Consider the following 24,665-nt stretch of genomic DNA (forward strand, 5'->3'; position numbering starts at 1 on the left):
TCTGTAATACTTTCAACAATAAAGATAACTTTTTTAAAAAAACGGAGTGTAGTTACAGAAAAGTATAAATTCTGTATATAAGAAATAGGGTTGTATGCTACATTTTTTGCACTTTCAAGTACAAAATTTTTAATTTTCTTAAAAATATTTGAGGTCAGGTAGCTCCTTTTAGCAATTATTAAGAATGCTTCCTTTTTAACTTAACAGCTTGTGGTATTACCTAAAATGTTAGTAAACACCATTAGCTAAAAGGTGGAACCAACATAAGTGTCCATCAATGAATGAATAAACAAAACGTGGTATATACATCTAATGGAATATTATTCAGCTATTAAATGGAATGAAATTCTGATTGCTACATGGAGTGAACCTTGAAAACATGCTAAGTGATACAAACCAGATGCAAAAAGACAAATATTGTGTAATTCCATTTATATGAAATATCTAGAATAGGCAAATTTGTAGAGTTAGAAAGTAGATTAAAGGGTACCAGGGGCTGAGTAGAGGAAAGTTTTTGTTAATGGATACAGAGTTTCCATTTGGAAATAGTGACAATGGTTGCACAACATTGAGAATGTAATTAATGCCACTGACTTATATACTTAAAGATGGTTAAAATGGCAAATATTATATTACATATATTTTATCAGATACAAAGAACTTATAAGAATGATTAGATAAGTGGAAGTGTTAGAGCAAAATCCTGTTTAATTTTTATATTCTTACAATAGAATCAGCAATATAAAAAATTAGTCCCATAATTAGTTGGTTTCTACTTAATTGACTTCTCTTTAGTTAATGAACTAAGGTAATATATAAGGAAAGACATCAATTTACAACTATTTTTTTATTACTTGAACAAATGGCAGACGCATTATAAAGATATTTCTAAGCTATATTATTGCTTCTAAAACCCAGGAGCCTTCAAGAAATTAATTTCATTGCTGCTGTTTAAAATATTGGCTGCATGTTTCATCATCATTTTCAAGTCATATTAAAGCTTTGCAATTTCACATATGAGTAGGATATAAATCTAGCCTTATACATTTTCTTATCCTGAATCTCTGTGCTATTTCACACACTGAAGAAATGATGTCTCCTGATTCTAATTATGTTGAAAATAAAATATCAGCATTCCTAATTTTCGTTTGTTTTTAAAATTGTGTCTGAGGTTTGTTGATCAGGTTGTCATTTTAAGCTCATTATCTTAAAAGTTCAGATGAACTCTGTTCACCTCAAATAGTGTTGTCTCTTTTTTTATTTAGGAGGAAGAAAATTATAGAGAAGAGGGAGATCCTAGAACAAGAGCATCAGATCCACAATCTCCACCCCAAGTATCTCGTCATAAATCACACTATCGTAATCGAGAACACTTTGCTACTATACGGACAGCATCACTGGTATGTGCTTCACCTGAATTTGAAGTATATTTTCCATGTTGGACCTTGTCATCTATACTCAAATATAATGATTTTTTTTTTTTTTTTGTATTTGAGGTTTATTTTGCAAAACATTTATTCAGAATTAAGTGCCTGTTAGGAGAAAGAATATATGAAACACACATTAAACTAATAATATCTTCTGCCCGACTGGCGTGGCTCAGTGGTTGAGCATCAACCTATGAACCAGGAGATCAGGGTTTGATTCCCAGTTAGGGCACATGCCCAGGTTGTGGGTCAAAACCCATCGGGGGACTAGCAGGAGGCAGCCATCAATGATTCTCTCTCATCATTGATGTTTCTATCTCTCTCTCCCTTTCCCTTCCTCTCTCAAATCAATAAAAATATTTTTAAAAAATAAATAAACTAATAATATCTTCAAGACATGTACACAAATAACTAATATGTTAGAATATATTAAGAGTACTACAAGATACTCAATAGGAATTCACATGACTTTCTAAAAAATATATATTTTTTGTTGATTTCAGAGAGGAAGGGTGAGGGAGAGAGAGATAGAAACATCAATGGTGAGAGAGAATTATTGATTGGCTTCCTCCTCCATGCCTCCATGTCCCACACCAGGGATTGAGCCTGAAACCTGGGCATGTGCCCTGACACAGAATCAAACCGTGACCTTCTGGTTCATTCATAGGTCAGTGTTCAACCACTAAGCCACGCTGGCTGGGCAATTCAGATTACTTTTAATTTAGGGCATAAAGGAAGTATTTATAAAACAAATTGAGCCTTAAATAATTAGTTTTAGGCTGGAGGAAGAGGAAAAATGTTATTTCCACGTAAGAATTGACAAGGAAATACTGAGGCTAAACAAAATGAGGGGGAATGTTTGGAAAATGTCAGGTGATCCAATTTGACATACCCAAAATGTAGTTTTTCTGATTTCCCAAATAACAATAAAAATGATTATTTGCTTATTACAGGAACCCTGTTTTGATGGGGTACTTATAACCTTGATCAGTCAAATAGGTAGGACCAAAACACAGTAAAGGATTCTAGGCATAGAAAGAAATTATAGAAAAAACTAAAGGCCCAGTGCACAAAATTCGTGCATGGGTAGGTCCCTAGTGGCCTGCCGGCTGTCAGCCAGGGCCTCTCTTCCCCAGCTGTCAGCCGCTGTCTGGGCCTTCCTTCATTCCGCGCTGCCCCTGGTGGTCAGCACACATCATAGTGAATGGTTGAACTCCCAGTCGGTCGAACTCCCGAGGGGACACTTTGCATATTAGGCTTTTATATATATAGATAGGCTATTGGGAAAAATGACAGAAAGAAAAAAAGATATGGGAGTTATCTAACTTGTTAACTACATATGCAGATTTTATAAACCCCATGCTGTGACCCGTGAATCTGTATGACATGTGGGGCCAAGAACACCATCTCCCACCATAATTCGGGTCATTCCTACTATTCTGTAACATCTAAATAACTCTTTGAACAGAGCAAGTGGCAAAGTTGCTTGATTTTTTTCATAGCTATTTTAATAAATACGTAGAGAGGGGCCAGTTTGTGGGGAAACATCTTTGTAACTTGGTATATATTATATGTTTCCCAAGCAAGTCTTCTGTCCCAAAATTTGGCTCCCTCAAATTAATTAAGAGCACTTAAAGTTATGGATTTAGAAAACTTAAGATCCATTTCCTTAAACTTAATACTGTAATTTCATTGACTTCAAATAAAAATTCAGAGTATGTAGATTTATGTGCAAAGATAAGCATAGCTATAGTATTCAATATATTTACTATACACCATAATTCAGTCTAACTTCTTTTGCCTTGAATTTTTTTCATACAATCAAATGCACAGATCTTAGATAGTCAGTTTGAAGAGTTTTTATAATGGTATATACCTATGCTAACCATCCCCTTAAAAAGCAGGATGTATAAAATTTCTTGTCATCCCAAAAAGTTCCCTTCATATCCCTCTTTAGTCACTTCCCCATTTTCATGACTTTCTTTTTCTTCACTATTGTTAGGTTTAATTGTGTTTGGATTTTATATAAATAGAATCATACAGAATGTACTCTTTTGAGTTGAGCTTATTTTGCTCAGCTTAATGTTTCTGAGATTCATCTATGTTGTTGTGTTGTCTTTTTTTTTAGAAAACTAACACTTTATTTTTTTAAATATATTTTTATTTATTTCAGAGAGGAAGGGAGAGGGAAAGAGAGATAGAAACATCAATGATGAAATAGAATCATTGATTGGCAGCCTCCTGCACAACCCCCACTGGGGATCGAGCCCACAACCTGGGCATGTGCCCTTGACCAGAATCGAACCCAGGACCCTTCAGTCCACAAGCCGATGCTCTGTCCACTGAGTCAAACTGGTTAGGGCTGTGTTCAGTCTTTTTTATTACTATAAATAGTTTTCTATTTATTCATTCCTTCTATTGATGAGCATTTGGTTTGAATTCCATTTTGAGCTATTACACATAGGTTGCTGTGAATATTTTTGTACAAATCTTTATGTAAATATCATGTTTTAATTTCTTTTTGGTAAATACCTAAGCATAGAATTGCAGACTCATAGGGTATATGTATGTTTAACTTTATAAGAAACTGTTGAACAGTTTTCCAGAATGGTTGTATCATTTGATATACCCATTAGCAATGTATAAGAGTTTTAGTTGGTTCACATCCTATTCAAATTTGGCGTTGTTAGTCTTTTTTATTTTAGCTATTCTGGTGGGTGTCAAATGGAATCTCATAGGGGGTTCTTTTTGTTTTGCATTTCCTTATGACTAAAGATATCACCATAATCACCCCTTATTGTCCATTCATGTATGTTATTTAGTGGGGTGTCTCTTCAAGTCTTTTGCCTGATTTCTTATTCAGATATCCATCCCTTTTATTTTTTTTTAATCCTCACTTGAAGATATTTTTCCATTGAATTTTAGAGAAAGTAGAAGAGAGGGGGAAAGATAAAGAGAAATATCGATGTAAGAGAAACACATTGATTGGTTGCCTCCTGCACAAGCCCTGGGGCCCAGGCCCGGGAGGAGCCTGCAACCGAGGTACATGTACTTGACTGAAATTGAACCCAGGACCCTTTGGTCTGCAGGCCGACGCTCTCAGGTGTCCATTTTTTTAATATTCATTTGTAGGAGTTCTTTATATAGTCTGGATACAATATTATATCTCGTATATATCTTGCAAATATTTTGTCTCCATCTGTGATTTACCTATTCTTTTTCTTACTGTTTTCTTGATGAGAAATCAATTTTTTTAGTTTTAAAATCCAGTTTAAACAACCCAATTTAAAAATGGGTAAAGGACTTGAATGGACATTTATTCAGAAAAGATATACAAATGGCCAACAAGCACATGAAAAGAGATACTCAACATCATTATTCATTAGGGAAATACAAATCAGAACCACAATGAGGTACCACCTCACACCACTAGAATGGCTACTAAAAACAGCAATAACAACAAAAAGGAAACTAAGTGTTGGAGAACATATGGAGAAATTGGAACTCCTGTATACTGCTGGTAGGATGTAAAATGGTTTGGCTGCTGTGGAAACAGTTGAGTATTCCTCGAAAAGATTAACAGAATTGCCACATGACCCAGCAATTCTACTCCAAGGAATATACCCCAAAGAATTGAAAACATGTATTTAAACAAGTACATGTACACAAATGTTCATAGCAGCATTATTCACAATAGCCAAAAGGTAGAAATAACACAGATATTCACAATGGGTGAATTGATAAATTAGGGCATATGCATACAGTGGAATATTTTTTAGCTATAAAAAGGAATAAAGTACTGATTCATACTATACAATATGGATGAACCTTGAAAACATGCTAAAAGAAAGAACCCAGACACAAGAGGTCACATATTATATGATTCTATTTATATGAAATACCCGGAATAGATAAATCCATAGAAACAAAAAACAGATTGGGGGTTACCTGAAAGGAAGAATCGGGAGCAACTGTATAACAGATAAAGGATTTCTTCTGAGGTGATAAAAAATATTTTGTAACTAGGTACAGGTGGTGGTTGCCTAAAATTATGAATGTAGTAAATACTACTGAGGTATTCACTTTAAAGTGATTGATTTTATTTTATGTGAATTTCACCTCAATTTGAAAATCCAATTTATACATTTTTTTTTCTTTATAGTCAGTGTATTTTGTGTACTGACCAAGAAATATTTGCCTACCCCAAGTTTGTGAAGATATTCTGTTTCCTTCTGCTATATGACTCTGGGTTTTATGTTTAGGTCAAATAACTCTTTTCAAATTAATTTTTGTATGTAGATTGACATAGGAGTTAAGGTTTATTTATTTATTTTTATGCAGAGAACCAGTTGTTTTAGCAGGATTGTTAAAAAAAACACTTTCCTCTTTGAATTAAAATGGCTTTTTGGCAGAAATCAATTGACTGAATATGTATGGGTCTATTTCTATATTTTATTCTCTTCCTTTGATCTACTCAGCCTATCCTTAAAACCACACTATTTTGATTACTGAAGTGTATGCTTCCAACTACCGCCCCCCGCCTCAAGATTGTTTGCCTATTCCTTTACATTCCCATATAAATTTTAGAACCAGCTTGTCTGTTTAAAAGACCTGCTGGAAATTGCTAGCTGGAATCTCTTACATTAATTGCCTACTTAGTTAATAGCAGAGTGGTCTAAAATGCTTTTGAAAGGAAAATGTTTGCTTTATTTTATTCTTTCCTTCTAGGTTACAAGGCAAATGCAAGAACATGAGCAGGACTCTGAACTTAGAGAACAAATGTCTGGCTATAAGAGAATGAGGCGACAACATCAAAAGCAGCTGATGACTCTAGAAAATAAGCTAAAGGCTGAGATGGATGAACATCGCCTCAGATTAGATAAAGATCTTGAAACTCAACGTAACAATTTTGCTGCAGAAATGGAGAAACTTATCAAGAAACATCAGGCTGCTATGGAAAAAGAGGTGACTGATTCAGTATTACATTTTTTAAACTTTTAAATTTTTTTATTGATTTTTAGAGACAGGAAGAGAGAGAAACAACGCTTTGTTGTTCCACTTATTTCTGCATTCATTGGTTGATTCTTGTATGTGCCCTAACTGAGGTTTGAACCCACAACCTTGGCACATCAGGACAATGCTCTAACCAACAGCTACCCGGCCAGGGCTCAGTATTATTAATTTATTTATTCTAACTTTTGATCATCTCAGAATTAATCAAGGTAGCATTTTGGTGTTAGTGTATCTGTTCCCAGAACCAAGCAAATCAATTGGGGAAAAGGAGAAATATTTATATAACATGTACAATATCAAGTACTGAGTCTGAGAACCAGTAGACATGGGATCATCTCCTGATGTTGATAGTTTTATAGTGTCACAGTAGTAAGTCATTCAACTATTCTAGGCCTTTGGATTCCCTGGTAATTGAGGACTTTGAGAAACTCTTCAATAGGGGGTTTAGGTTTCAAATTATCATTCATGATTCTCTTCTCTGTATTTTTTGAAAACATTTAAAAAATTTGTAACAGGATTTTTATATCAGAATAATTGAAGATTATTATAATATACACAACATGTTAGAGGTTATAAATTGAGAGATTAAGGTTTAGCCTATTTGTTTAGTATGATAATGGTGTATTTTTAAGCAGTCTTGTCATGGGAAATCTTTTCTTCTGTTTTTAGTGTCCCATCTGTTCCATTTTATTTTGAGAGTCACATTTTTTCAAGGAAAATGTAAACTTCTCAGTAAATTCACACAAAATCATTAAATATGTCTGGCCAGTCCACATTGAGGCATTGTCATTGTTACCCTTTTCACCCTCCCCCCCCCTCCAAAAAAAAAAGAAGAACCACTCTCTCACAATAGTAGAGAAGTTGGCAAAATAACTTATGGTGTAAATACATACTTGATTTTGAAATACTTTGTGAAAGAATGTACAGGTATTTAGAATCCTGTTAGGCTTTGGGTAGTGTTTTTAATAACTTGAGAAGAGGTAGAAATTAGCATATTTGCAAAAACAATTCATGAAATAAGATGTGCAATATAATTACAGATTTGTTTAAAATATATATGTATATATAAATATATGCATGAAAAAATTAGGAAGAGTATCACCAAAACCAAAATGTTTATATTGGTTATTTCTGGATGCTAAAATCACATAAGATTTTTCTTCTTTGTGTTTTTCTGTATTTCCTAAATGTTCTACAATAGATATGTATCTAATATATAATCAGAAGTAAAACAGATGATATATATTATTTTAAAGATGAATTTTATTTTTCTGATTCTCCTAAAATTCATATAATAAAAGATCTGAGTAATAATAATAATTTGGGAATTCTTATTTTGGTAATGTTTATACTGATTTTATATTCTTGGGGAACAAAGGTATCATTGGTGATATGTATTAAACTGCTGCTTTGAATCTATTTAACTAATTTGATCCATTTTTAAAATTTCTTACAGGCTAAAGTGATGGCCAATGAGGAGAAAAAATTCCAGCAACATATTCAGGCCCAACAGAAGAAAGAACTGAATAGCTTTTTGGAGTCCCAGAAGAGAGAATACAAACTTCGAAAAGAACAGCTTAAGGAGGTACTTATTTTATAAAAATTGTCAAGGCAGTTATCTGATTGTTAATTATATCCAATCTGATCAACTCATAGAAGCATTAGGATAAATTTCTCTTTTAAATTTTTTTTTTTTTAATTACAGTTGACATTCAATATTAGTTTCAGGTGTATAGCATAGTGGTTAGACATATAAATTATGAAGTGATCTCCTTAATAAGTCTAGTGTTCACCTGGCACCATACATAGTTATAACAATATTGACTATATTCCCTATGCAAAATAAAGTTTTCTTTTGTTGCTTGTGTTCACTAAATGTATATCAGTTCGAATGAAGACATTGATTATAATCAATTACTCATCAATGAACTAAGATCCTCAGTTGATTAAGATCTAAAAAGAAACATCTGAAAATATAATTTTACTTATAATAGCTTTCCTATGCATTTATTAAGTAACTGACTTGTCCCATAGTTTGCATACAAATACACCCTTACATTGAGAGCTACTAATTTATGTGGTTTTTATTTTTTTGTTGTTTGAATATTTTATGAACTAAAGTTGCAAAGAATTGGTCTCTTTCTTGATAACGGGAAAGACCATAAGGTTAGTAATCTCTGAAAAATCATTTTATACCTAGGAAAGATGGCTAATTTATATTTATTTTTAACCTAAAAGGCATATTGTGATGCCTTTTAGATTGAAAATATACTAGTGTTAATTAGCATTCTAGGGTTTGCCTCATTGAGTATATTGTCAATGCTCTCATCTTACCCAATAAAATGCATTTTTTCCATTTATTAGTTTATGAGATGTTACTTAAAATGCTGTAGTAAAACATTGGTTTTGATTGTTCAGTGGCTATTAATGCTAAATATTAAATGCCATTCATGAGGAAGATCTCTGTTCTTCCATGGTTTTGTTGATTTTTCTATTTAATTTTTAATTCTTTTACATTGAGTCTATCCATAATTTTTCAAAAAAAACTTAATATTTAGACTGTTTAAAACCAAGAAGTGAAACATAACTGTATTTTAGCCCTAATTTTAATTCACATACTATTTTACCTGAAATCATTGCCTTCTGTCACAGAAAAGATTAAAGAAAGGTGTGTTTTACTTCATTTACCAGTCATTTTGTGCTTTTGAAGCTAGAAACCATCATAAATTCAGCTGTGCGAAGTTAAAAGGGTATGCATGCTTTCCAGTGTACATTTTTCTTTCCTGTCCTACTTCATGGATAACTCAAGGAAAAGAAAAATATTACCTACCTCTTTAAGGTCATTGCCCTGCCTATTCATTAGAGAGGACATAGGTAAAATATTTTATTTAAATACTAGAGGCCTGGTGCATGTATTCGGGCACCGGTGGGGATCCCTCGGCCTGGCCTGTGCCTTCCCGCAATCCGGGATCCCTCGGAGGATGTCCGAGAGCCGGTTTTGGCCTGATCCCCCAGACCAGGCCGAGAGACCCCACTGGTGCACTATCGGGGTCAGGGAGGGACCACAGGAGAGCTCCAGGGTGTGTCTGGCCCATCTCGTCCAGTCCCGGTTGGCCGGACCCCAGCAGCAAGCTAACCAGGGGGAGTGTCTGCCCCCTGGTAGTCAGTGCACATCATAGTAACTGGTCAAACAGTTGAACAGTCAGACACTTAGCATATTAGGCTTTTATTATATAGAATAGGATATCAGATACCAAATGGTACATTCATGTAGTTAATTTTTAAGTATTTTGAACTCAGTGGTTTTTTTATGTTGCTAGGAGCTAAATGAAAACCAGAGCACTCCAAAAAAAGAAAAACAGGAGTGGCTTTCAAAGCAGAAGGAGAATATACAGCATTTCCAAGCAGAAGAAGAGGCTAATCTTCTTCGACGTCAGAGACAATACCTAGAGCTGGAGTGCCGCCGCTTCAAGAGAAGAATGTTACTTGGACGCCATAACTTAGAGCAGGACCTTGTCAGGGAGGTACGTTTAAATGATGTGAAATCAGGATAAAAAAATGTATACACATTTTGAATGATTATTGATTCCAATGAGTTGAATCTAAAAAGAAAAAAACATTAATTGAGCCATCAGCTGTAAAGTATGTATACATTTTTTGGGACACCATATGTGTCACTCACATCCCAGCCTCAAGGCCTTTGCACTTAAACTTCCCTCTGCCTAAGTCCTTCTTCCCCTGATATCCATGTGACTTGCTTTCTCCCTTCCTTCATACCTCTCTTCACATGTCTCCTCCTCAGAAATTCCTTCCTTGATTGCAAAATCCTTCTCCCTTCTTTAAATGTTTTTCTTTGTATTCTCTCTCTCACACATACATGCACTTTTTTGGAGGAAGTCTCACTTCCCCACTAGAATGGAAATTACATGAAGTCACAGGCCCTGGCTGGGTAGGTCAGTTGGTTAGAGTGTCATCCCGATATGCCAAGATTGCAGGTTCGATCCCTGGTCAAGGCACATACAAGCATCAACCAATGAATGTATAAATAAGTGGAATAACAAATCAATCTCTCTTTCTCTCTCTCTCTCTCTCTCTCTCTCTCTCTCTCTCTCTCTCTCTCTTTCTCCCTCTCTCCCTCTGTCCCCTTTCCTTTCTCTCTAAAATCAATAAATTAAATACGTTTTTTTTAAAAGGAGTTATATGAAGTCATGGATTCTATTTGGGTCTTTATATGCTTAGTATCTGACTCATAGTAGGCATTCAATAAACATTATATTTAATAAATACTAAATCCATGAATAAAAGAAGTATTAGCTTTTAAATATGAAAAAATTAATTGGATAATTTATTATGCCTTTGATCTGCAATGGATGCCATGAAGTGTATGTTACCATTTGACACATTTATTTTCACATAAAAGTTCTTAGTTTATTAATCCTCTCATGAAAAAACTGCACAATAACCACAGATAAAGTCACTAAATAATCTTTAGTCCTGTTGTCCAATCTCCAGCTCATTTTTTGCTAGCACCAACATTGGCCTTTGCAGTTCCCCTGACTTTCTTCATTCTATTCTTACATTCCTTTTTCTGTTTTCTTGAGGTCTTCTTTTTCTCATGCAGGCCATGTCTTGTAAGCATCTATGTTTGGATTCACTTTTCTTTGTGTAATCCAAGGAATCCTAAATCACGCCAAAGCCAATTGTCTTGCCACCACCAAAATGGATTCTGAATCTATACACAAAGATGACATCTGGTGTGCTTACACATTTTGGCTAGTTTTTCCCGAGTTTCTGTCTTAGGTACTGTTGCTGTCCCAGGGTGTAAAGAACATCAGTGATCATTTGTTTCCACTGAAGTAGTCTGTTGGTCATGAACTTCCTGGTCCAGATTGTTATTGTGTTGTTCATGATGATGGCCAATCTCTAAGCACATGGGAGGCAAAAAGTCATTTAACACATTTATAATCATACTAGAGGCCCAATGCACAAAATTCGTGCAAGGGCCTTGACCGCGGCCCCCACCCGCTGCAGCTTTGGCAGGAAGGAAGGACGTCTGGAAGTCTGTCCAGTCTAATTAGTATATTACGCTTTTATTTTTTATTTTTTTAAATATATTTTTATTGATATCAGAGAAGAAGGGAGAGGGGGAGATAGAAACATCAATGATTCAGAGAGAACCATTGATTGGCTGACTCCTGCACGCCCCCCACTGGGGATCGAGCCCGCAAACCCAGGCATGTGCCCTGGACTGGAATCAAACCCGGGACCCTTGAGTCCACAGGCTGACGCTCTATCCACTGAACCAAACCGTCTAGGGCTACGCTTATATTATTATAGATAATTAGACAAATCCTGAAACTCTTATACTAGTGAAAACAGTAGATCTCATTATCAGAGGTACCTGTGAGCATGGATAAATTTATTTCCAAGAGTGACTTAAAATAAGCTTCAAATATAACATAATTATTCAAAGGCATTGAGTCTGGCATGGAGAAATGGGTAGTATTGGTAAGAGTATAAATTGAAACTGCCCTTTTGGAACATAATTCAGAAGTAGCGCTTAAAATGTAATGTGCACCCCTGGCCAGTGTTCTCAGTGGTTAGAGCATTGGCTCATGCACTGAAGGGTCTCGGGTTCAATTCCAAGTCAAGGGCACGTCCCTGGGTTGCAGGTTCCATCCCCTGTCCTGGTTGGGGCACATGCAGGAAGGCAACCAATCAATGTGTCTTTCTCACGTTGATCTCGCCGTCCCCGCCCCACTACCACCCTCCCTTTCACTCTCTACAAAAAAAACAATGGAAAAAGTATCCCTGGGTTAGGATTAACAAAAAATAAATAAGTAAAATATAATATGCACATATGCTTTTATCCATCAAATCCATTTCTAGAAATCTATCCTTAAGAAATAATAATGTAATTATATGATGCATCACACATGGATATTTATTGAAAATTTGTTTATAAAGCAAAAAAACGGCAAGATTATGGTATTGCAAAGCAGAACTTACTTAAAAATTTTTAAAAAAAGATCTACATGTACTGATCTGATTTGTATATATGTCCATTATATTATTAGATGAAGAAAGCATATTACATGCCTATATTGTATATTATTATTCACTTTTTTAAAAACTGTATGTTTTTCTGTAATAGATATGTTATGATGAGCTGGGGAAGGTTGAGAAACATTTGCAACCAACTGTTGTCCTCTGGAAAAAGGGTTTAGGCAAAAGGGGCAAGTTTGGTTTGACTTCTACGTTTTGTGTTGTGTGTGTGTGAGTGTGTTGTACTCTTATTCTTATTATTGATTTTTATTTTTTTTTCACTTTTGCACATTTTAATTAAATTTATTGGGGTAACATTGATTAATAGGATCATATAGTTTCAAGTGTATATTTCTGTGATATGAAATCATGTATTGCACTGTGTGCCCATCACCCAAAGTCAAACCATCTTCTGTCACCATGTATTAAGCCCTCTCCAGCCCCCGCAACCCCACCACCCCTTTCCCTCTGGTAAGCACCACACTGTTGTCTGTGTCCATGAGTTTCAGTTTTATATCCCATATATGAGTGAGGTCATGTGGTTCTTAGCTTTTTCTGACTGACTTACTTCACTTAGCATAATATTCTCAAGGTCCATCCATGTTGTTGCAAATGTCAGTATTTCGTCTTTTCTTATGGCTGAGTAGAATTCATTGTGCCACATCTTCTTTAACCAGTCATCTATTGAAGGACACTTTGGTTGTTTCCATGTCTTGGCCACTACGAATAGTGCTGCAATGAACATAGGGTGCATAGATCTTTGCAGGTACATGTTTTTGAGTTTTACAGGTAGATTACCCAGGAAAGGAATTGCTGAGTCTTATGGTAACTCTATTCTTAATTTTCTGAGGAACTGCCACACTGTTTTTTATAGTGGCTGTACCAGTCTATATTCCCAGCAGCAGTGAATGAGGGTTTCCTTTTCTCTACACCTCTGCAGCACTTTTCATTACCTATCATTATTGATAATAGCCATTCTAACAGGTATGAGGTGGTATCTCATTGTAGTTTTAATTTGCATTTCCCTAATAGCTAGTGAAGTTGAACATCTTTTCATATAACTGTTGGCCATTTGGGAGAAGTGTCTGTTCAGGTCCTCTGTCCATATTTTAATTTGATTAGTGTTGATTTTTATAAGTTCTTTATATATTTTGGATATTAAACCTTTGTCAGAACTGTTGTTTGCAAATATCACCTCCTATTCATTCAGTTGCCTTTTTATTTTGTTATTGGTTTCTTTTGCTCTGCAGAAGCTTTTTAGTTTGATATAGTCTCATTCATTTATTTTAGCCTTTACTTCTCTTGCCTTTGGGGTCAAATTCATAAAATATTCTCTGCAACCAAAGTTCACAACTTTAAAACCTATGTTTTCTTCTGTGTAATTTATTGTTCAGATCTTACATTTAGGTCTTTGGTCCATTTTGATTAATTTTTGTTCATGAGGACAAACTGTAATCTAGTTACATTTTTCTGCATGTGGCTTTCCAGGTTTCCCAGAACCACTTATTGAAGAGGCTTTCTTTTCTCCATGGTGTGTTTCTGGCTTCTTTGCTGAAAATTCTGCCTATATACATGTGGTTTTATATTGGGGCTCTTAATTCTATTCCATTTCTGCCAATGCCATGCTGTTTTGATTATCATAGCTCTGTGGTATAATTTGAAGTCAGTTAGTGTGATACCTCTGGCTTCATTCTTTTTTTCATTGCTTTGGCTATTTGGGGCCTTTTGTGGTTCCATACAAATTTGATGACTTTTTTTGTTCTGTTTCTTTAAAAAAAAACACTGGGATTTTGATGGGAATAGCATTGAATTTGTATATTGCTTTGGGTAATATGGCCATTTTAACTATGTCGATTCTTCAGTCTATGAACACAGAATATCTGTGTTCATTTCATTGTGTCTTTTTCAATCTCTTTTAATAATGCTTTTTAGGTTTCAGTATATAGGTTTTTCACATCCTTTGTTACAGTTATTCCTAGGTATTTTATTCTTTTGCTTGCAACTGCAAAAGGAAATTTTTTTTCATTTCTTTTTCTGAAGTTTCGTTGTTAGTATATAAGAAAGCAGTGGGTTTTAGTACATTGATTTTGTATCCTACAACTTTATTGTTTCTATTAATTTTTTGGTGGAGTTTTGGGGATTTTCTATATACAGAATCATGTCATCTGCAAATAGTGACACTTTTACTTCTTCCTTCCCAATTTGGATGCCTTTTATTTCGTTCTCTTGCCTGATTGTTAGGACTTCCAGAACTATGTTGAATAAGAGTGGTGAGAGTGGGCATCCTTGTCTTGTTCCTGATTTTTTAGGAAAAGCCTTCAGTTTTTCATCATTGAGTGTGATATTGGCTGTGGGTTTGTCATATATGGCCTTATTATGTTGAGATACTTTCCTTCTATACCTATTTTATTGTTTTTAAAATGGATGTTGTATCTTATCAAATACTTTTTTTGCACCTATTGTTAAGATCGTATGATTTTTATCCTTTCTTTTGTTAATGTGATGTATTACCTTGATCGATTTGCATATGTTGAATCATCCTTGTGCCCCTGGAATGAACCCCACTTGATCATGATGTATTATTTTTTTAATGTATTATTGTATTCTACTTGCTAGTATTTTGTTTAGGATTTTTACATCAGTATTCATCAGCGATATTGGTATGTAGTTTTTGTGTGTGTGTTATTCTTGTCAGGTTTTGGTATCAGGGTTATGTTGGCCTCATAAAATGTGTTAGGAAGTATTGCCTCTTCTTCAGTTTTTTGGAAGAGTTTGAGAAGGATAGGTTTCAAATCTTTGAATGTTTGGTAGAATTCACGGGTGAAGCCATCTGGTCTGGACTTCTATTTTTTAAAAGGTAGGGTCTTGGTGGTGGTTTCAACTTCCTCACTGCTAATCAGTCTATTTAGATTTGTCAATTTTATTAATCTTTTCAAAGAACCAAGTCTTTGTTGTATTAATTTTAACACTTGTTCTTTTTAATCTAAAGAAGAAAATAATAACAGTTTTTTAAATACTTATCCTAGGAGTAAGGGTATTTTTTCCATTGATTTTTAAAGAGAGTGGAAGGAAGGGGGAAAGGAGAAAGAGAGAAACATCAATGTGAGAGAGACACATCGATTAGTTGCTCCCACACGCGTGTATGGAACCTGCAACCCAGGTACCTCCCATTGGCCAGGAATCAAACCTGTGACCCTCTGGTGTGCAGGCTGACGCTCTAACCACTGAGCACATCAGCCAGGGCAAGAATAATAACATTCATTGAGCATCGTGCCAGGTATTATTCTGAGAACTTTCCATTTATGAACTCATTTCATCCGCACATTAAATCTATGAAATAGCTAGATTGTTATCTCTTATTTTGAGAAGTGATGAAACTGAAGCACTGAGAGTCTAAATAACTAACCCAAGGACTTACTATTCCTAAGTAGCAGACCCAGGATTTAGAATACAGGAAGTCTAGCTCTTGAGTCCATGTTCTTAACCACTACACTATACGGGGTATACTATATGTAATAGAATTGAAGAGTATACTCTGAAAAAATTCAAAGGATGACTTAGGGACCTCTTCAGATATATAATTAAGAAGCAATACATAAAAGAAGGAAAGGAAAAGGACATTAAGCTTCTTCAGATAAATTTGTCTTAATCTTATTTCAAAAAATAGTATTAATGAATAGTAAATGACAAGGATAAGGAAATTTATGCTACTAATTGTACATTTCCTACAGTAAAAGTCATAAAATTCTAATATTTACTATGCAGCCATTATTGAACTTGGTTTTTACATTTCTTTTCTGGTTATTCTATTTCTTAGGATATTTTTTCCTGCCATTATACGGCAGTAAATTATACCTTTTGTCTCTTGTTTTTTGGATTAGGAATTAAATAAAAGGCAGACCCAAAAGGACTTAGAGCATGCCATGCTACTGCGACAACATGAATCCATGCAAGAACTGGAGTTTCGTCACCTCAACACAATTCAGAAGATGCGCTGTGAGTTGATCAGATTACAGCATCAAACTGAGCTCACTAACCAGCTGGAATATAATAAGCGAAGAGAACGGGAACTAAGGCGAAAGCATGTCATGGAGGTTCGACAGCAGCCTAAGAGCCTGAAGGTACCTTTAGCCTAAGCTTGACAGGGAAAAGAGAAAAAAGGCATCCACGTAAACAGTAAAGGTCTAAGATAGATGTCTATCATAAAGAAATTGAATAAATTTTTTTCTTCTTTTCATTTTAAGCATGTTTGGTTAGTTTTAATGTGCAGTGTCTGTAGCTACAGACTTTTGCTTATATATTTCTCACCAAGTACCAAAAACTAGCAAAACTTTTAACTGCAGGAAGTGCCATCAATAAGAATCAAAATTTTTATATTAAATGTACCCAAATGTTCAATGCTATATTACATGTCAACATGCTAACCTGTTGGCTTTTTCTCTGTTCCAATTAATTCAGTTTGGAATCTTATTTGCTCTAAATGTGATTTGTATCCGAAAAAGTCAGTTCCTAATTAGTACAAAAGCTAGTGAATAAAATATGCCTTTTTAACTCCTCTCCCTTCATTGTCTGTGCACATCTGAAGAAAAATAGTGGAATCATAACAGAACTTTAATTTTTATACTTGCTTTGAATAGAGGAATTCATTCACATGATATGAAATTTGAAAGATACCAAAGTATACTATAAAGTTAAAGGTTTCCCTTTCTCCCCTTTGTCCCTCCAGCCACCTGGTCCAACCCCCTTCACCAGAGTCAACCAGAGTTAACAATTCCAAGAAATTTTCAAGTTTTATAACTTGTAATAAATATTTGAAGGAGTATAGTCACATGAATCGTAATAAACTAAAACTACACGATATATAGGCTATCATCCATATTAGTACCTCAATTAATCTGTATATGTCTGCACACTTTAAATTTTTATTTATATCAAATAAGGCCCAGGTCCCACAGTATTTTCTTTTTAACCCCTTTCCTCTTTTTAAAACTATTTGATAATTAAACTAGAAAACTGTTCTTGGTCTTAACTGAAAAGCTGTCCTGGAGTGAAGTAAAATTCATCCACCGAAGTATTCTGTGTTAAAATCTTAAAGCTGCACCACATCCAGTGGTATCCCCAGTTCTCACCCAATTCCTTTCAAACAGGAAAGGAATCTGTCCATCCAGATAACCTTCTTTAGTTGTTGCTTACAAAAATAGGAATTCATAATGATTTTTTAGATTTATTTTGTCTTTTTAGTGGAAAGAGATATACTCTTTTGGTAACAGAATAGATAATTTCCCACAAAAGATTTTTTAAACAACATGTCTGTGAAATAATTAATTAGGTTTAAAGTCAGCAGCAGCCAGAAATAAACCAAACTGAAAGCTTAGTTAGTTTTTATGGTCATACCATAAATCTGATATGACTGCATTTCTGTAGGATAGTTGTTTGATGTTTTTTTTTCCTTTATTGATTACAGTATTACATATGTGTCATTGTCCCCCCCCCACCCCACCCCCGCTCATGCCCTCACCCCCCTGGTGTCTGTTTCCATTGGTTATGCTTATATACATGCATACAGGTCCTTTGGTTGATCTCTCCCCCTTACCACCACCCTCCCCAGCCTTCCCTCTGAGGTTTGAAAGTCTGATAGATGCTTCTCTGGATCTGTTTTTGTTCATCAGTTTATGTTGTTCATTATATTCCACAAATAAGTGAGATCATGTGATATTTATCTTCCTCTGACTGACTTATTTCACTTAGCATAATGCTCTCTAGGTCCATCCATGCTGTTGCAAATGATAGGAGTTCCTTTTTACAGCAGCGTAGTATTCCATTGTGTAGATGTACCACAGTTTTTTAATCCATTCATCTGCTGATGGGCACTTAGGTTGTTTCCAAATCTTAGCTATGGTAAATTGTGCTGCTATGAACATAGGGGTGCATATGTCCTTTCTGATTGGTGTTTCTAGTTTCTTGGGATATATTCCTAAAAGTGGGATCACTGGGTCAAATGGGAGTTTCATTTTTAGTTTTTTGAGAGGAAACTCCATACTGTTCTCCACAGTGGCTGCACCAGTCTGCATTCCCACCAGCAGTGCACGAGGGTTCCTTTTTCTCCACATCCTCGCCAGCACTTGTCATTTGTTGATTTGTTGATGATAGCCATTCTGACAGGTGTGAGATAGTACCTCATTGTCGTTTTGATTTGCATCTCTCAGATGATTAGTGACTTAGCATGTTTTCATGTCTCTTGGCCTTCTTTATGTCCTCTTTCGAAAAGTATCTATTTAGGTCCATTGTCCATTTTTTGATTGGGTTGTTTATCTTCCTTTTGTTAAGGTTGTTTGATGTTTAACAACCCTTCCTGTTCCTGTTGTTGGAGCCTTTTCAGTTTGAAAGCTTGTAAACAATAGTCTGATTTTCACAGAAAGTGAGGAGAAAACAATGTTTTACAAACACAGTCAGACTTTGAATAGAATGCCTCCTTCTGATGACAAATGAGCTCAAGAATTCCCATAAAGGCCTGGCCATGGCCAGTGTGGCTCAGTTGGTTGGGTATCATCCCATGCACCAAAAGGTTGCTGGTTTGATTCCAGTCAGGACACATGCCTGGGTTGCAGGCTCTATCCCTGGGAGGGAGCATGCAGGAGGCAGCCGATCTATGTTCCGATCTCACATCGATGTTTCTCTCTCTATCTTCCCCTCTCCCTTCCTCTCTACAAACCAATAAAAAATCTTAAAAAAAAAAAGAAAGAAAGAAAGAAAAGAATTCCCACAAAGGAAATTATTCTATGACTTTTGTAGGAAAGAAAAATCACCATTTTCCTTAGGTTGCATATTTCTATCTACTTGCTCAAAATAGACTAGATTTTAACATCAAGCTATTTCATTTTTATTTGCCTAAGTGTTTAGTTACCTTTCCAACTTTCTCCAAGACCTTAAAGAGGGCTAGGGGATCTTTAGTTTGAGCACTTACGTGAGTTGACTAGGATTTGTGGGGGTTGGCATACCATTTCTATGGAATGGGTTGGGTAAACACCTGTTGTTACTCTGCTGTTTCTTTAGCTGCCATCCAAATGGTGCTCTTTCAGTGTTAAATGAGTAGAAACAACTGTAACTTAACAGTCATTTGCTTTGACTGAATCACACACCTTGAGGGATATAGTTTATTCTTGGTATAGATATTACTCTTCTTATGAAAAATTTTTCTATATGAGATGTATGTTAGCTGAACCTATTGTAATCATTTCACAATATATATAAATCAAACCATCTTGCTCTGTACCTTAAACTTGTACAGTGATGTATGTCAGTTATTTCTCGATAAACTGGAAAAAATCAGTAAGTAGAGAAAAAAATGTTTTGTTTTCTTTTCAAGGAGTTCTTTTTTTCTCATTAGGCTAGTGATATACAGTTTTCTTGGTACAATATTTTAAAAATAAAAACTTAAAAGAATGGAGGCTGTTTTACAGAGGCAGAAGGGAATGTCTAAATTTCATTGTTTCACGATCCTGGCTAACTTGGAAGAATTTTTTTAACCAAGAACAGTATTTAAGAGCAGTGCTATTAAGCATAGCTAAACCAAGTGTTTCTCTAACTAGACATTTCTTGGCCCCTTCACAGAATAAAGGTATATGACTATGACCTAGTGTCTCAGTTGGTATAAAATATGGAAGGATTATATTTGATGTTGTAGTGGGGGAGGGGGGACTACTTCCTTGACAAATGTATTACTTTGGTCATATATGCATTTGTTGCATACTGTATCAACCAATTAATATCTGACAGTATTTATATTAAGGTAAAATAATTTCAACTATAGGTTCTGCCTTATTGTAGCAAATGAATATATTCTCACTAGTAGGCTTGATCAATATACTTTATAGAAATATATTTCATCATACTAAATTTTGTTAAAAATTGAGTTCATAGAATGCCTAACCTGTGATTAACCAAAAACTAAAGCCAAAACTCTTATATCTCTGAATTTGGATTATTTAATCACATAAATGTTTATGTAATTCATGTTTATCATCATCCTAAGAAGAGTTGTCCTCTCCTTTGCCCCATAACTTTTGTTTGATCTTTGAAAGATGAGTAAACTCAGCTACTTGCAAGTAAACTGACTTGCAAGTTTTTATTTGTGGTGTTGTTAAAGAGTAAACTATTCTTTTTTTTTTCTTTTTTTTTTTAAATATACTTTATTGATTTTTTTACAGAGAGGAAGGGAGAGGGATAGAGAGTTAGAAACATCGATGAGCGAGAAACATCGATCAGCTGCCTCCTGCACACCCCGCACTGGGGATGTGCCCGCAGCCAAGGTACATGCCCTTGACCGGAATCGAACCTGGGACCCTTCAGTCCACAGGCTGGCGCTCTATCCACTGAGCCAAACCGGTTACGGCAAGAGTAAACTATTCTTAAGTGTGTTTCTACCTAGTGTGTTCCCTGAAGGAAAAGACCAATTGTAATAACAATATTATCAATACCCTTTTTTATGGGGTGTGTCCCAGACCATGTAGTTGGAGTTGAGATTGTGATTAGAGAAATTGGAGCAAAGTGTCTCAAATAAGGAACAGAGTAAATATGTTTATTTTCTACCTGAGAGATCTGATAAAATATTGTCTGTGCTTTAATATTTACTACACTTATTGCTTGAGAAGAAATTTAACTTTCTGTCATCAATATACACAGTAATCAAAACTAATTTTAATATTTATTCATTAGCTAAACTTAACTAGCAGAGTATTGAGTATTGCTTGAAATACTGTGATAAATGAAGTTGTTGGTATTCTAATGATTTAAATTAGAATTTTGTTATTAAAATGTATAGAATTTAGTGATCTGGCCCAATAGCCAAGTGCAAAAGTACCTGTAACCTATGATTTCATCTTTTATGTTTCCTTTCCCTTTTTCCTAGTAGCCTTTTTTGTTTTTATGTAAGCATAAGGTATGCCAAATGCCATATGTTAAAAATTATATACATCTATTTTTTTCTTCCCAGTCTAAAGAACTCCAAATAAAAAAGCAGTTTCAGGACACCTGCAAAATCCAAACCAGACAGTACAAAGCATTAAGAAATCACCTACTGGAGACTACACCAAAGAGTGAGCACAAAGCTGTTCTGAAACGGCTCAAGGAGGAGCAGACCCGGAAGTTAGCCATCTTGGCTGAGCAGTATGACCACAGCATTAATGAAATGCTATCCACACAAGCCGTGAGTTTGTTTTATTGAGGCAAAACAATTTAGTGCCCCCATCCTTCTACACCTGATTAAAATACTAGTTGGAAGTGATAGCTCTCCTGCAGCTTGGGCTCTCAGCATTGCGTGGAAGCAGGTATGATGTATATAGAATTTTCATTGGTCTATTTAGACAAAAAGTTCTAAAGAGGCTTTTTGCCAGTACCTCTCAGGTCTTTAGTACATATTCCAAAAGCTTATCAATATTAGAGCAGCAGTCCCCTGGCCGGTGTGCCTCGTTTGGAGCATCGTCCATACACCAAAAGGTGGCGGGCTCGATTCTTGGTCAGGTAACATATCCAGGTTGCAGGTTTGATCCCCAGTTGGAGTGCATATAGGAGGCAACTGATCTGTGTTTTTCTTTCACACTGATGTTTGTTTGTTTGTTTCTTTCTTTCTTTCTCTCTCTCTCTCTCTCTCTTCTCTTCCTCTCTATAAAAAAATCAATAAAATTAAAAAACTAAAAAAGATTAGAGCAGCAACTTTGCTAAGCAGTGGGCAAGAAGTAGTACTATAGTGCCCAGCCAGTGTGGCTCATTGGTTGAGCATCAACCCATGCACCAGGAGGTCACTGGTCCAATTCCTGGTCAAGGCACATGTCCATATTGGAATCCAAATGGTCACATTTGAGTGCATCTATAATAATAAAAGCGTAATATGCTAATTAGACCGGACAGCCGAATGACCTTCCGGACATCATTCCGGACAAAGCCGTGGTGGCGGGGGCCAAGGCAGAGGCGATTAGGGGCAATCAGGCAGGCAGGCAGAGTAGTTAGGGACAATCAGGCAGGCGAGTGGTTAAGAGCCAGTGGTCCCAGATTGCAAGAGGGATGTGCGACTGCCGGTTTAGGCCCGATCCCGCAGAGATCCTTGTGGGATCAGCCTAAACCAGCAGTTGGACATCCCCTGAGGGTTCACGGATTGTGATAGGGTGCAGGCTGGGCTGAGGGACCTCCCCCAACCCTGTGCATGAGTTTCGTGCACCGGGCCTCTAGTATAAAATATTTTCTATATAAGTTTTGTAAACTTTTCTTAAAGGGCCAGATAGTAGATATTTTAGGCTTTGGGAGGCTGAAGGCAAAATTGAGGATATTGTATGGATACTTAAATAGCCATTTAAAATGTAACCATTTCAGCCAGGCTAGTATGGCTCAGTGGTTGAGTGTTAACCCATGAACCAGGAGGTTTCAGTTCAATTCGCATTTAGGGCATATGCCTGGGTTGTGGGCTTGATCTCCAGTAAGGGGCGTGCAGGAGGCAGCTGATCAATGATTCTCTCTCATCATTGATGTTTCTCTCTCATTCTCCCTCTCCCTTCCTCTCTGAAATCAATAAAAATTTATTTTAAAAAAGAAAGAAAAAAATGTAACCATTTCCAAATGTAAAGACCATTCTTAATTTGTGGTTTATTTAAACACACACGCAGTTTGGCCCATAGGCTATAGTTGGCTGGTCCCTGTTCTGTAGTTATTTCCATTTGAGAGAAGAGATTCATTCAGTCTTCTATCACCTAATCAGAGTCTAAATTTTTCTTAAGAAAAATATGCTTATTTAGGATTCCTCCAAATGGATTATGATAGCTTTATCTTAATAATGCCATCATTAGTTACTGTACCTTTCTTTTTCAGAGATGTTTAAAATAGAAGAGAGAACAATTATTTATCTATAAAAGAGTAGTCTGTTTTCTCTGAGACTCCTTCTTTCCCATAGGTCATAGATGGCTCACAGTAAGATATATGTTTTCTTTCTCTCTCTTTCAGCTGCGTTTGGATGAAGCACAGGAAGCAGAGTGCCAGGTTTTGAAGATGCAGCTGCAGCAGGAACTGGAACTGTTGAATGCATATCAGAGCAAAATCAAGATGCAAGCTGAGGCACAACATGATCGAGAGCTTCGGGAGCTTGAACAAAGGGTCTCCCTACGAAGGGCACTCTTAGAACAAAAGGTATAAGTAGTAGAAGGAAGGTGATTGTGCTAGTATTTGCTTTCCTCAGAAACATTTTATAAATAGATTTTCATATCAACAGAGGTAACATTAGACTATTTTCACAATACCATATTTTCTTAATTCTAGTTTTGGTAGGGTTTTTCTTTTTATTTAAAATATTTGACTCAATAATAAACCTTATAATTAACTAGAGGTCCGGTGCACAAAAATTTGTGCATTGGGTGGGGGGGGGGGAGGGAGGGGGGCGTCCCTCAGCCCGGCCTGTGCCCTCTCGCAGTCTGGGACCCCTCGGGAGATAACGACCTGCTGGCTTAGGCCTGCTCCCGGGTGGCAGAGGGCAGGCCCAATCCCTAGGTGCAGCCCCTGGTCGGGCTCAGAGCAGGGCCGATTGGGGAGTTGGGGCGCTGCCCCCTGTCATGCACAGAGCAGGGCGGATTGGGAGGTTGCGATGCCACCCTCAGTCACGCTCAGGGTAGGGCCGATTGGGGGGTTGGGGCACTGCCCCCTGTCACACTCAAGGCAGGGTCGATGGGGAGGTTGCAGCGCCACCCCCTGTCACGCACAGAGCAGGGCCCATCAGGGGGGTTGGGGAGCTCCCCCCTGTCACGCACAGAGCAGGGCCCATCAGGGAGGTTGGGGAGCTCCCCCCTGTCATGCACAGAGCAGGGCCCTTCAGGGGGTTGGGAAGCTCCCCCCTGTCACGCACAGAGTAGGGCCGATAGGGGAGTTGGGGCACCGCCCCCTGTCACACACAGAGCAGGGCCGATAGGGGAGTTGGGGCACCGCCCCCTGTCACACACAGAGCAGGGCGGATCAGGGGGTTGGGGCGCCACCCTCTGTCACCCACAGAGCAGGGCCGATCAGGGGGTTGGGGCACCGCCCACTCTTCACATTCAGGGCAGGGCCGATGGGGGCGGTTATGGCTCTACCCCGTCACACACAGAGCAGGGCCCCATGGGGGGGGGGGGGGGCCGCCCCCTGGTCACAAAAAAAACCGGGGGGGGG

General features: G+C 36.7%; 1 protein-coding gene across 5 annotated transcripts in view; it reads left to right on the forward strand.

Moving 5' to 3' along the window:
• The window catches only part of TAOK1 (TAO kinase 1), a 108,300-nt gene that overhangs the window by 65,949 nt on the left and 17,686 nt on the right, over positions 1-24,665 (forward strand). For all 5 annotated transcript variants that reach the window (XR_002830896.1, XM_006095545.3, XM_023759519.1 and 2 more), the window contains 7 exons: positions 1,266-1,400; positions 6,156-6,392; positions 7,897-8,025; positions 9,761-9,964; positions 16,367-16,606; positions 21,478-21,690; positions 23,475-23,657. Coding sequence is in view for 4 of the 5 variants with exons in the window: in XM_006095545.3 (XP_006095607.1) it covers positions 1,266-1,400; positions 6,156-6,392; positions 7,897-8,025; positions 9,761-9,964; positions 16,367-16,606; positions 21,478-21,690; positions 23,475-23,657 (1,341 nt within the window). In the remaining variant the exon portion in view is untranslated. The remainder of the gene's footprint in view (positions 1-1,265; positions 1,401-6,155; positions 6,393-7,896; positions 8,026-9,760; positions 9,965-16,366; positions 16,607-21,477; positions 21,691-23,474; positions 23,658-24,665) is intronic.

The sequence above is a fragment of the Myotis lucifugus genome, unplaced genomic scaffold, assembly GCF_000147115.1.
Source record: "Myotis lucifugus unplaced genomic scaffold, Myoluc2.0 scaffold_157, whole genome shotgun sequence".
NCBI lineage: Eukaryota > Metazoa > Chordata > Mammalia > Chiroptera > Vespertilionidae > Myotis > Myotis lucifugus.